We start from the raw sequence: 14,522 nt of genomic DNA, 5'->3' as shown, positions 1-14,522 counted from the left end.
TCAGTTAAGCTGCTTAGCCTTCTATAGTTTAGACAGCTAATTTTTCCAAAGAAATCACACATTTTTAAATGCTTGGTTTGTTTAATACAGTGTAGCGTAAACAATTTTTTTGGAATTTTATAGTGCAGTTTAAAAATGTGATCATACTTACCTAATGCCATAGCTAAGGCCCTACCAAATTCACCATTCACTTTGGTCAATTTCATGGTTGTAGGATTTTAAAAATTGTAGCTTTCATCTATTTAAATCTGAAATTTCATGGTGTTGTAATTGTAGGAATCCTGACCCAAAAAGAAGTGGGGTGTGTGGGCGGGGGTGGGTCGCGGTACTACTACCCTTACTTCTGCGCTACTGCTGCTGGCGGCACTGCCTTCCGAGCTGGGCAGCTGGAGAGCAGTGGCTCCTGGCAGGGAGCCCAGCTCTGAAGGCAGAGCTACTGCCAGCAGCATCACAGAAGTCGATGGCATGGTACGGTTGTCACGGGTTCCCCTGAGGTGCCACCTGGAACTGTGGTACCACTGAGCCCCTGAACCATCAGCCTCTGTACTTGTCTTGCACTGTGTAAAACAAAGCCTTCAACTTCTTCGCATGCTTAAAAATGGCCCAAAATCTGATGATGCAAGATTTCACATCTTTCATTTCTTCTGTAGCAGTAGCTGCTGACAGCACAATGTTAATCTGATGAGCAAGACAGGTAATATGTAGCAACTCTGGTTTCTGATTAAGTTTAATTTCCTGTGCAAACTTAGCCATGTAGGAAGCCAAATCTGTGTTAGTTGTGGCCACATTTTACCAAGTTAGTTGGTACATCTCAAACATGTCAGTTACTGCTGTGTCGACAAAACGGGTGTCAGCAGAGGGAATGAGTGTCACATCAGCACAAAATAATTCCCTTTGAAATAAAAAAATAAAAGGCCAAGAATTGGACGGTCCAAAGCATCAGGAGACTTGTCAAAAATCAGACTAGACGCCACAGTTCCATCAGTTCATTCCATCAGTTTAGATACTAAAGCATAATTTTCTTTCAGATATTTATAAGCTGCACAAATTCATCAATAGGCTCCTCTGCAATTAACAGTGGTAGTCTGGCAAAACAAAAAGCATGCACAAATTCATTGACACAATCCTACTGTGTCCGCTCTTTCATTAAAACCCTGATGAAGCTCCTGATACTGAGTGCTTATCCCAAAGCTCACTCTTTTCTTTAAGAAGAAATGTTGCTTGCTTTCGACTTGCTCCTTTATTCTGTCAGCACGAGCACGGACCTCAATGCTGCAGTAGTTGCAGCGCAGTGCATCCTCTTCACTCCAGTCTTTACTTTTCTTGAAAATTTTTAAGCACAGATTTTCTTGTTGGTATTCAGGCACAGATTTGCATTTTTGTCCCACATTTTCCTTATCTTTATCTGTGGAGGATTGATTGATTTACATTCAGCACCTCACTAAATGGATGCAAAGAAATAGGCGGGAAGCGTCTCCTTGTGAGCCAATCATACTGCAATATTAACATTGGGGTTTTTTGTTTTTTTTTCTGACTTCCATCAGTGTTTTACACTGAGAAACTGTTTCAGTCTCAGAGCTGCAGGACACAGCAATCACTTAAAGCATTAGTGTTTAAAAAAAATAAGTACCCGAAAAAATATTGAGCGGATTGACTAAACTGGTGTAAATCAGTTAAAACTGAACTCCTTTAATTTAAAAAAAACCCTGGGAATTTATTGGTGAAAATCAGTAAAAACTGAAAACATGGAACACTAAGAATAGCTTCCAGAAACAAAAGTTTATCCTCCTCCTTATTGATTAAAACTCAGTTCAAAACTTTTACACTTTTTTTTTTTTTGGCTGCACCCGGCACATGTTTGTGGAGAAGCTATTATATCTGTTTCTCATGACTACATGTGGGAATTAGTGATGTTTCAGTACATTGTTCAGACACTGGCCTTATTTGAGACTGGAGCATTACAGCCACCATGGAGATGGAGAGCCAATTTTTAATTCTCTGGACTCTGCTAAATTATATGATGATCAACTAAGATGGAAAGAATGCTCACGAATGTGGAATCTCTAGTCATTTGATGCTCTCCCTTTGAATAACCCTTGTGTTTATGTTATTCTATAACCTACCCAAAGGGGCATTACAAATGTACCTGACCTCCACTAGCATTGAGGATTAAAACAACTGCTAGAGATTGTGCACTCTCAAAAAAGCCATTGCCTGGTGCAGTTTTGAAGGAACAAAACTGCTATACAGTATTTAATTGTAGTATTGTCCATGAACATTTGATTTATGAAGAATCTTTCTTCACACAGGGTTTTTCAGAGGTTTACACTAAACTGGTGCAAACTGTGTGTGAAGAGTGGTTTATCTTGGATTATTTTAAATGTGTTCCTAATCAATTTAAACTACACTATAATAAGGCTGTCTTAAACCAAAATACAGCCTTTTGCATTTAGTGTAACCAAATTAGTTTATAATTGCACCCAGTATTAATTAAGAATTAGTAAACTGGTGGAGCTCTGTGTAAATTAGCCCTATTTCTTTTTTGGAAAAAGAAACTTACTACTTGGATTGACCAAATAGCAGAAAAAAGTGTTTGAATATATTATGTACTGATCTTCATTGTTGTGTACTATGTAGCTGAACTAATACCACAAACATATAGCTATTGATTAATTTTCATGGCATTGTTGAATAATTTAGTCAAACCACACAGTAACCAAATACTGTTTGCCCATCCCTGTTTATTACAACTCATAGATATTAAGGTCAGAAGGGACCATTATGATCATCTACTCTGACCTCCTGCACAATGCAGGCCACAGAATCTCACCCACCCACTCCTGCAATAAACCTCTCGCCTATGTTTGAGCTATTGAAGTCCTCAAATCATGGTTTAAAGACTTTAAGATGCAGAGAATCCTCCAGCAAGTGACCCATGCTACAGAGGAAGGTGAAAACCCCCAGGGCCTCTTCCAATCTGCCCTGGAGGAAAATTCCTTCCCAACCCCAAATATGGCAATCAGCTGAACATGAGCTTGTGGGCAAGATTCACCAGTCAGATACCCAGGAAAGAGTTCTCTGTAGTAACTTAGATTCCACATCATCTAACATCCCATCACAGGCCATTGTGTTGGATCATATTAAAGAAGTTCTGTATTAAAATCACAAATGAGTTTGATTCTCCATAGTTTAAATTCCAGGGTTTTACTAATTAAGAGGTCTCTTGGTGTTTGGTACTGTTTCTCTCCCTCTATGTGTGAAACTTGCAAGCTGCTAATTGTGTTAGTACATTCTAAGACAGAGTCTGTTCTCAAAGCAATTCTTTGTAACAACAGCTACTCACACAGAGAGAGACTCAAAGCAATACTCTGTAACAACAGAAACAGCACCCAGAGACTCCCCGCCCTTTTGTTGTATTCTTCTCACTTTAACAATTGTGATTAAAATAGATATAGAGGATGTATGTGGATGGATGCTTGGTGTGGATAATAACTGAATGATCAGGGAGGTGCCAGCCTAAGAATCTAGTGTCCAATGGCTGAAGAAGGCGTCAAGTGGAAATAACCAGAGGACCCCCGGAGGGCAGACTGGAATCCACCCAACAGCCTCAAGAATGGGAGAACCAAAGAACAAGATAACATCTGGCAGCACGGAGCCGTCAGGAATGTGCCATCTGCTGATTGATTCAGCAACAGCATGATGAAGCAATTCCCATAGACTGGCATAGGAAAAAATTCCTATAAAAATGGACTCTAGAAAGTGAGAACTTTGGGGTCTGATTCTGCAAACCAACTTCCAGGAACATCAGATGAGCATCTGACAAGGCCCTGCTCCCTCCTAATGTCCAGGCCACCTGACCAGTGGCTTGGCATGAGCAACTCTAAGGCTGGTAACTATGATAACAACCTTGCAGAACCTGTGTGTGGGTATGAATGAAAGTATGAATAAATATGAAATTGAATGGAATGTTATAGCTATAACTAACTGCTTACTATGAGTCTTTTTGTATTCACAATAAATGTGGCATTTTGCCTTTTCCCCTTTAATAAGATCCTGCTGGTTTTTATTTTTTTGGTATAACAATTGGGCCTATTTACCATGAATAGTTAAAGATCAATTAATTGCCAAAATCATGTTATCCCATCATACCATCTCCTCCATAAACTTATCGAGTTTAATCTTGAAGCCAGATAGGTCTTTTGCCCCCACTGCTTCCCTTGGAAGGTTATTCCAGAACTTCACTCCTCTGATGGTTGGAAACCTTCGTCTAATTTCAAGTCTAAACTTCCCGATGGCCATTTTATATCCATTTGTTCTTGTGTCGACATTGGTACTGAGCTTAAATAATTCCTCTCCCTCTCTGGTATTTATCCCTCTGATATATTTATAGAGAGCAATCATATCTCCCCTCAACCTTCTTTTGGTTAGGCTAAACAAGCCAAGTTCCTTGAGTCTCCTTTCATAAGGCAGGTTTTCCATTCCTCAGATCATCTTAGTAGCCCTTCTCTGTACCTGTTCCAGTTTGAATTCATCCTTCTTAAACATGGGAGACCAGAACTGCACACAGTATTCCAGATGAAGTCTCACCAGTGCCTTGTATAACAGTACTAACACTTCCTTATCTCTACTGGAAATACCTCTCCTGATGCATCCCAAGACCACATTAGCTTTTTTCACAGCCATATCACATTGGCAGCTCATCATCATCCTGTGGTCAACCATACTCCAAGGTCCTTCTCCTCCTCCGTTACTTCTAATTGATGCATCCCCAGCTTACAACTAAAATTCTTGTTGTTAATCCCTAAATGCATGACCTTGCACTTCTCACTATTAATTTTCATCCTTTTACTATTACTCCAGTTTACAAGGTCATCCAGATCCTCCTGTATGATATCCCGGTCCTTCTCTAAATTGGCAATACCTCCCAGCTTTGTATCATCCGCAAAGTTTATTAGCACACTCCCACTTTTTGTGACGAGGTTAGTAATAAAAAGATTGGTCCCAAAACCGATCCCTGAGGAACTCCACTGGTAACCTCCCTCCAGTCTGACAGTTCATGTTTCAGTATGACCCGCTGTAGTCTCCCTTTTAACCAATTCCTTATCGACCTTTCAATTTTCATATTGATCCCTATCTTTTCCAATTTAACTAATTCCCCATGTGTATCAAACGCCTTACTGAAATCTAGGTAAATTAGATTCACTGCATTTCCTTTGTCTAAAACATCTGTTCCTTTCTCAAAGAAGGAGATCACCAGGTTGGTTTGGCACGATCTACCTTTTGTAAAACCATGTATTTTGTCCCATTTACCTCAATGTCCTTAACTACTTTCTCCTTCAAAATCTTTTCCAAGACCTTGCCTACGACAGATGTCAAACTAACAGGCCTATAGTTACCCGGATCACTTCCCCCCCCTCCCATCCCCCGTTTCTTAAAAATAGGTACTGTTAGCTATTCTCTAGTCATACGGTACAACCCCTGAGTTTACAGATTCATTAAAAATTCTTCCTAATGGGCTTGCAATTTCATGTGCCAATTCCTTCAATATTCTTGGATGAAGATTATCTAGGTTCCCCGATTTAGTCCCATTAAGCTGTTCAAGTTTCGCTTCTACCTCAGATATGGTAATATCTACCTCCATATCCTCATTCCCATTTTTCATGCTACCATTATCCCTGAGATCCTCATTAGCCTTATTAAAGACTGAGGCAAACTATTTGTTTAGATATTGGGCCTTGCCTAGATTATCCTTAACTCCATCCTCAGTGTTTAGCGGTCCCACTTCTTCTTTCTTTGTTTTCTTCTTATTTATATGGCTATAGAACCTTTTACTATTGGTTTTAATTCCTTTTGCAAGGTCCAACTCTACTTGACTTTTAGCCTGTCTCACTTTATCTCTACATATTCTGGCCTCAATAAGGTAGCTTTCCTTGCTGATCCCTCCCATCTTCCACTCCCTGTATGCTTTCTGCTTTTTTTCTTAATCACCTCTCTGAGATGCTTGGTCTACAACTCCTGCCTATGAATTTTTCCCCTTTCTTGGGATGCAGGCTTCCAGTAGCTTCTGCAGCTTATACTTGAAGTAATCCCAGGCCTCCTCTGCCTTTAGATCCATAAATTCTTAAGTCCAATCCACTTCCCTAACTAATTTCCTTAATTTTTGAAAGTCAGCCCTTTTGAAATCAAAAACCCTAGTCACAGATTTATTTTTGTTTATCCTTCCATTCAGTTTGAACTGAATTAGCTCATGATCACTTGAACCAAGGTTGTCCCCTACAACCATTTCTTCTATGAGGTCCTCACTACTCACCAAATCTAAAATGGCATCACCTCTAGTCAGTTCATCAACTATTTGATGAAGGAATCCATCAGCTATTGCATCTAGGAAAATCTGACCCTTATTATTATTACTAGCACTTGTCCTCCAGTCTATATCTGGGAAGTTAAAGTCTCCCATGATCACACAATTTCCATTAGTATTTACTTCATTAAACATTAAAGAGGGCTCTATCCATATCCAAATTGGATCCTGGCGGTCGATAGCACACCTGAAGTACTATCACAGGGGAGGCTCTAGTAGTTTTCTTCCCCAATGTGATTTTTGCCCAGACAGATTCTGTCTTATCCATTCCATCACTTCTTATTTCTTTACATTCTACCTCATCCTTGATATACAATGCTACTTCACCACCTTTACCTTTATTTCTGTCTTTCCTAAACAGCACATACCTTTCAATACCTGTAGTCCAGTCATGACTACTATTCCACCATGTTTCTGTTATCCCTATAATATCTGGATTCACTTCCTGCACCAGTAGCTCTAGTTCCTCCATTTTGTTACCTAGGCTCCTTGCATTGGTGTACAAACATCTTAATTTTTGCTGTTTGGCCTCACTCACAATCTATACCCAATTAGGCACAGACATTCTACAGCCAGTATGACCTATTAGACTGGTATCCACACTGCCCTTCCTCCTTATGTCCATTCTCCTACCCACGGCTGTATCCTTCCTTACTTTTTTTTCTTCCCTCTCAATACTAAAATCCGGCATGGACATTACCTGGACGTCTCCCCCAAATTCCTAATTTAAAGCTCTCTTAATCAGAGAGCTTCGCCTTCCTCTGTAGCATGGGGCATGGGTCACTTTCTGGAGGATTCTCTGCTCCTTGAAGTCTTTAAACTACGATTTGAGGACTTCAATAGCACAGATATAGGTGTGAGGTGTTTTTTTTTTTGTAGGAGTGATGGGTGAAATTCTGTGGCCTGCGTTGTGCAGGAGGTCAGACTAGATGATCATAATGGTCCCTTCTGACCTAAATGTCTGTGAATCTATGAATCTAGTTGTGATATATCTTCTTTTCCTTTCTGACTTCACTCAATTTCTTCTTCTTTTTTCTTTCTTATAATAGGTGATGATGGTATAACTCTTTTTTCCTGCATCATTTCAGTTTCTTTCCTCTGTTTATTCGCAATCCTTTCTTTCCTCTGTTCGCATTCCCGTATGTCTTTCCCTTTCTCCATTATAAGTTCTTCTGCCGCTTCTCCTCAGAATCTCTCTGTATACTGAACTTCTCTTTTTCTAATGTATCCCAACAGTCTCTCTGTCCCCATATCACCACTCACACCAATACATGTCAATTGATGACAATACATGACAATTTAAGTCATGGGAACTTTCAGTCATCTATAAGGTAGAGGACTAAATTTACTAGCCAGCAACCAATTAGTATGAAAAAAGTAGACGTCCTTGCTGTTAGGTGATGAGCCAACTCTGTAGCTCAAATTGTTGAAAAAGGGGTGGGTGCTGGGATTCTTTCTTTGACCCCGTTCAGGTGGTTCATTTTTGTGTAAACCTCTGTTTAGTATGTGTCTGAGAAAATTGAAGCCTTCAGCCTTCTCTAGCTTCTGGAAAAGAGAAGTACTTTCTCCTTGTTCCTCTGGGCTGCTGGATGGGCATTTCTGATTACTTTTCCCAGAGACTCCACTTTTGTATTCTCCTGTAGTGCTTGCCTCCTGTGTTGCTCAGAGCTTTCCAGAGCAGCAGTGAAACTGCCTTGATTCTTATCAGTTGCACAGCTGCCTACAGGGTTCTCACTGGCACCAGTGAAAACTGAGAGGAATTTGGTCTGGTTTCATTGTGTAGCAGAATGGAGAAACTTTGAGCAGGAGCAAGCAGCACCAGAGAGCCTGACCTGGGAAAGCTTCCTACTCCTCCAAACTGAGTAGCTTTTTCAAACCCTCCTTTTCCTTACTAAGTCACAGAACGTGTCTGCTGAGTTAGAACCCTTAGAGTTGCAGGCTTCCTTAACTCCTCTTTATAGCGTTTCATTTTAAAAAATCTAAGTTGATTTCTCTGCCTAAACAAGGTCTTCGATGCAGCACGTAAACTGATTTTTATGACAGTTGTATTTCTCATTTTCCATGCAAGACACATGAAATAAAAACCTAAATTATGTTGTGTCATTCAGCCAGTTCCAAAAGGGTTCCATAGAAAACAGATGAATTGATTGATCATTTCACTTCTCTGAATAAAAACCTGTCTGAATGAGTTTTCTAATTTGCAAATGTGAAAGGTTGCATTTCAGATTTAAAAACTAATGGCTAAAGGTTTTCAGTCTCTGTAAAACGTGAGATTTAGAGGTCTTATTAATGTACAAGAGAGGACGATGACTATATGAATTGATGACGTTAGCAGACTATAAATTGTTTTATTTAACAATTACATTTTAAATTAATTGTAATGTAGGAACCTACGTTTGGCAAAGGGATGTGGGTCTAATGGCAGCAGTTAATAACTTAGAACTGATCCTGACATCTCTTGCTTTTGCTGTTGAAGGAGAGGAAAGTGGAATGGCGTACGTTAAGAATAGCAGTTACTTTTCCCAGTCTGTGTTTCAGTTTCAATGTTGTTAAACAATTTATTTTTTAAGTGTTTCCTCCTAAAGGATCCCCAAATCAAATCACTTATTTAGTTGGTTAAATATGGGTTTGAGCCTATTTTTTTTTTAAATTTTTGTCTTTGATTTTTAAGGTCTTTTATCTGAAAAAACTGACTTGTTGTAGGTTGCCTAGAAATCAATGTAGCTACCATGGAAGGATGAAGTTCTGAGCTGACCTTGATAACATTTGAATCTGTAGTTCCAGGGATGCTGAGCATGTTTCTACACTAGCCTTTTATTATATTTTAATTCCACTATTGCAGTTACACAACATAATAGTTGGAACTGTGGTAACCCTGGTCAGAGAGAGTTCTGGTGGAAATACAGTTCTCCTTGTTCTGCAGTACTATAGTGGTAGAATGTGTGGGTTTTTCATCATGAATTTAATAAAAACAAACCCACCCACTTGTATAATAAACAAGCTCCAGGACTTCAGGCAGCTACGAGTGAATGTTTTAATTGTAGATATTCATAGATTCATAGATATTAAGGTCAGAAGGGACCATTATGATCATCTAGTCTGACCTGCACAACGCAGGCCACCGAATCTCACCCACCCACTCCTGCGAGAAACCTTCACCTATGTCTGAGCTACTGAAGTCCTCAAATATATTAAAGCAAGGATAAAACTAAAAGGGGTAAGACAAAGGGCTTGTCTACACCACAGGTTATGTTGGTACAACTTATGTCGCTCAGGGATGTAAATAAGTTACACCGACCTAAACGCTGGTGTGTACAGCGCTGTGTCAGGAGAGCTTCAGTGCAGCTGCACCACGTAGCGCTTCTAGTGTAGACTAGTCAGACATACCTTAAAGAAGAGCATAAAAAGGAGAAACCCAGCTGCAGTAGTCCAAAACCAAACACTTGGAATGCAAGGAAATGTCTTTAGACAATCAGGGCAGCAACAGTATACTTTTGAAAAGTTTGTACTGTAGTTTAGAGAAAAGTTAAGACACCCACATTCTCTTATCTGTAGCAGAATATGGTCTTAGCTATTCATGGATGAGTAATGAGAAATTTTTTCTTAGCCTGCTTTGGTATCTACATTATCTAAGGTTTTTTTTGTGGTACCCATTACTGAGATATCCGAGGTACAAAAAATTAACTGAAACTACAAAAATCCTGTTCTTTCCCCTCCGTAAGTTTCTGGCCTTAAGCAGGGTGTTAAGGAAGCTGTACACATTTTAGTTTGCCTCCAGGCTCGTATATTTTTATTCTAGGCTTCAGTCAGGAGCCATTATGAACATCCTAAATTAAGGTTTCCATTTGACCCTTCTAATTCTCACTAATCACTTTGAGGTCCAATGTAAATGACCGAAGCTAGCAAATAAACAAACAAACAAACAAAATAAACATGGGTACTGTTGCACAAAATACCATATTAATTTAAAAATGGAATTAAATTATGTATAATATTTCATAGTATACTAGTAAATGTTGTATAGCATTTTGAGGAGGAAAAGCAGTTCAGTCATAGTAATATGAGATTTCCCTATAATGCCATATTGTGGTAGTGGGGAGAGCCTTTTGTAAGTCTAAATAGTACAACTAAAATGTATGAGAGCAGGCTTGAAAAAAATTGCCAGAGGATTAAAACTACCAGCCCAAAGTTCAAGTGGGGGTGGGAGGTTATGTGCCTGGACCTCACTGCCAATTGACTGTATGAGTTTGTCTACACCACAGTTAGACTCCTGGAGCTGGCCTGTGCCAGCTGACTTGGCCTTCAGGCTGCAGGGCTGTTTAATTGCAGTGTAGCTTCCAGGCTCAGGCTGGAAGCGCAGGCTCTAAGGACCCAGTGAGGAGAGAGGGTCCCAGCCTGAGCCTAGGAAGGTTCCTGCCCAAGCCTCATGAGAGCAATTCAGCTGGCATGGGCCAGCCCAGAGCTGCTGGGAATGAGGAAAGAATGCTGCAATTCCTACTGGGTTGCTGTCCTGCATCCTATACAGGAGATGTGTCTCTAGCTAGCAAGAGCTTTGCACTAGTGAGTGAATTTTTCAAGCTTTCTCTAATAGGGTAAGAGCAAAAAGCATTTAACATAATAATTTAAGAGTATATTCCTCCTGACACCATAAAATGTTGTGTGCATTTTTTATTTAATTAAAAAGGCAATAATTGAAAATGAATCTCTTATGTTCCATGCTATTGAGCTATGCTGTAGTCCTGCAGTTTTAAGCAGCATTTGCTTTGTTGCTGGTACACTTTTTCTCTAGTCATCATACAGCCACATGTCAGCATTGCATAATTAGAATAAATAAAAATGCTCTAATCTATAGTAGGGAAATATTATGCTTGCGCTTACTCTATTAAAATATTGTGCCTACTGTATTAAAGTGGCCTTCAATTAAAGAAAAAAGAATGAGGAGTACTTGTGGCATCTTAGAGACTAACAAATTTATTTGGGCATAAGCTTTCGTGGGCTAAAACCCACTTCATCAGATGCATGGAGTGGAAAATACAGTAGGAAGATAGATACACACACACACACACGCAGAGAAAACATGAAAAGATGGGGGTGGCCTTACCAACTCTAACGAGATAAATCAATTAAAGTGGGCTATTATCAGCAGGTGAAAAAAATCACGTTTATAGTGGTAATCGGGATGGCACATTTCAAACAGTTGACAAGAAGATGTGAGTAACAATAGGGGGAAAAAATTAGCATGGGGAAATAGTTTTTAGTTTGTGTAATGACCCCCCATCGACTCCCAGTCTTTATTCAGGCCTAATTTGATGGTGTTCAGTATGCAAATTAATTCCAGTTCTGCAGTTTCTCGTTGGAGTCTGTTTTTGAAGTTTTTTGTTGAAGAATTTAAAGAAAGTTACTCTTCACCTTCATGTTGATAATACAGGGAAAATTTCCTTTCCCTTTAGGATTTTACTAATATTTCATTTTTTTCTTTAAGATGATGAAGGTCAATGGAAAGCCCCTTTCTACTTCATCCAAGGAGCGGATCCTCAGTTTGGACTGATGAAAGCCTGGGCAATTGGTGACTGTGACAATGGAGGTGATGAATGGGAAGAGGAGATCAAATTAACAGAGCAAGCTGTGCAAGCCATTAACCAGTTAAACCCCAAGCCCAAGTTCTTTGTACTGTGTGGTGACCTCATACATGGTATGCCAGGTAAGACTGTTAATGTACACTGGTAATCGTATTCCCATTTTCTTTTTTTAATTTTTAGATGTGATATATAATTACCTTAGCTTTACAGTCAGGCATAGTATTGTGTTCTCATGGATATGTACTTCTAAGCCCATACCTGAAGTAGTGTTCTGACCTCTTGTCAAGGTTCCTCCCCCACTCTGAACTCTAGGGTACAGATGTGGGGACCTGCATGAAAAACCTCCTAAGCTTATCTTTACCAGCTTAGGTCAAAACTTCCCCAAGGTACAAAATATTCCACCTGTCGTCCTTGGATTGGCCGCTACCACCACCAAACTAATACTGGTTACTGGGGAAGAGCTGTTTGGACGCGTCTTTCCCCCCAAAATACTTCCCAAAACCTTGCACCCCACTTCCTGGACAAGGTTTGGTAAAAAGCCTCACCAATTTGCCTATGGGACTACAGACCCAGACCCTTGGATCTTAAGAACAATGAACAATCCTCTCAACACTTGCACCCCCCCTTTCCTGGGAAATGTTGGATAAAAAGCCTCACCAATTTGCATAGGTGACCACAGACCCAAACCCTTGGATCTGAGAACAATGAAAAAGCATTCAGTTTCTTACAAGAAGACTTTTAATAAAAATAGAAGTAAATAGAAATAAAGAAATCCCCCCTGTAACATCAGGATGGTAGATATCTTACAGGGTAATTAGATTCCAAAACATAGAGAACCCCTCTAGGCAAAACCTTAAGTTACAAAAAAGATACACAGACAGAAATAGTTATTCTATTCAGCACAATTCTTTTCTCAGCCATTTAAAGAAATCATAATCTAACACATGCCTAGCTAGATTACTTACTAAAAGTTCTAAGACTCCATTCCTGGTCTATCCCCGGCAGAAAACCAGCATATAGACAGACACACAGACCCTTTGTTTCTCTCCCTCCTCCCAGCTTTTGAAAGTATCTTGTCTCCTCATTGGTCATTTTGGTCAGGTGCCAGCGAGGTTACCTTTAGCTTCTTAACCCTTTACAGGTGAGAGGAGCTTTCCCCTGGCCAGGAGGGATTTCAGAGGGGTTTACCCTTCCCTTTATATTTATGACACCTCTCCAGTTGACTTCCTGTGCCATTCATGCGTGCTAGCTCTGCCTCTGTTAGTAACTTCTTCCTGTGGCTTAGAGAAAATTTGCTGTAAGAATGAAATAAAAATTTTAAGAGGATATGTAAAAGTTCTTTCACCAAAAGTATTACTTTCATAAACAGTATACCGACTCTAGCCAGGGGACACTCCAGAAACTAGCTATAATATGTCTGCTGCACTGTTGGAGGACTTCCAGTCACAAAATTAAATAATGCAGTAACTGAATATAAAACTGATATGTTGGATTTCACCTTGTATGGGTATTTCCGGAAAGTCATTAACATAAAAAGGCTCTTAAGCCTCTGAAAAGAATTTTGTCTACTCAGGACTCATGTCCATATAACAAGTTCTGTCATAAGTAGCCCTCTTGTTAAAAATTTCAGAGGGACTAAGGACTGAATGGGCATAGAGCCTGATCTGTCCTCTCATCTCTAGATGGTGTCTGTACAGATCAGGTTCGGGCAGGACAGAATGTGGAAATTTGTACACTGTCACCCCTGGAAATTTTTTTTGGTGGGGTGGGGGTTGGATAGTGGACTTTTCCAACCAGTATTATCTGTCTAGCACAGCGATACTCAGACTGGGTCTTGCAAACTGCAAGTGGCACGTTAATGTGTGATATTAAAACGCTGTGTGATTTTATTATTAACCAGTCTAAGTTATTAACCAATCAGGATGCTTTTACTATTACCTTTTTTTTTTACTTACCCAATTGTAGTTAATAAATAATAATCCTTGCTCAGTCATTTTTGCTGTGAGAATATATACAGGTATAAAAAACTAAATATTTCCCCTGTCACACTGTTTAAATATGAATATATAATACTATAGTAAATGACACAATGAAGTCACACTACTGTGACTCTTTTGGGTAATGTGGATCATTAATTTGACTCCTGAACCACTGTGGTCTATCACCAGTCTGGCATCTTTAATGAGCATAGGGCTCTGATTTATCGTAAAACGTAAGAAACAAATTTGTCAGAGTATGGCAAATTGTTATCAAATAGTCATCTCAATTACAAAATACATTAATGTTAAACTGAACAGATTGTAGAGCTAAGACTGCTTATGTTCTGAAAAGTGTATTTGTTATGCATTGTATAAATTTTGCCAGCAGCCTATTGCAATTTCCAAGTAGTAGCAGGAGAGAGCAGTTTCATTGGCCTTTCACCTTGTCTCATCTCTTCTTTCTGGTGTAAAGATAACTAGTAACTATAGGTAGTACAGGTATATCTTGCTTTGATCCTAACAATCCATTGTTTAAAATGTAAACATTTTTCGTAAATCAATGAAGCAATATTCTGCACATCCGCTTCATGATTATTAGGCACT

General features: G+C 39.4%; 1 protein-coding gene across 5 annotated transcripts in view; it reads left to right on the top strand.

The window, feature by feature from the left end:
* CPPED1 (calcineurin like phosphoesterase domain containing 1) overlaps positions 1 to 14,522 on the top strand; it is a 95,662-nt gene that overhangs the window by 12,933 nt on the left and 68,207 nt on the right. For all 5 annotated transcript variants that reach the window (XM_048866497.2, XM_048866496.2, XM_075132758.1 and 2 more), the window contains exon 2: positions 11,844 to 12,062. In XM_048866497.2, the coding sequence (XP_048722454.2) occupies positions 11,844 to 12,062 (219 nt within the window). The remainder of the gene's footprint in view (positions 1 to 11,843; positions 12,063 to 14,522) is intronic.

The sequence above is a fragment of the Caretta caretta genome, chromosome 10, assembly GCF_965140235.1.
Source record: "Caretta caretta isolate rCarCar2 chromosome 10, rCarCar1.hap1, whole genome shotgun sequence".
Lineage (NCBI taxonomy): Eukaryota > Metazoa > Chordata > Testudines > Cheloniidae > Caretta > Caretta caretta.
Note: the sequence above shows the minus strand (reverse complement) of the source record. Positions and strands in the feature narration are given on the sequence as shown.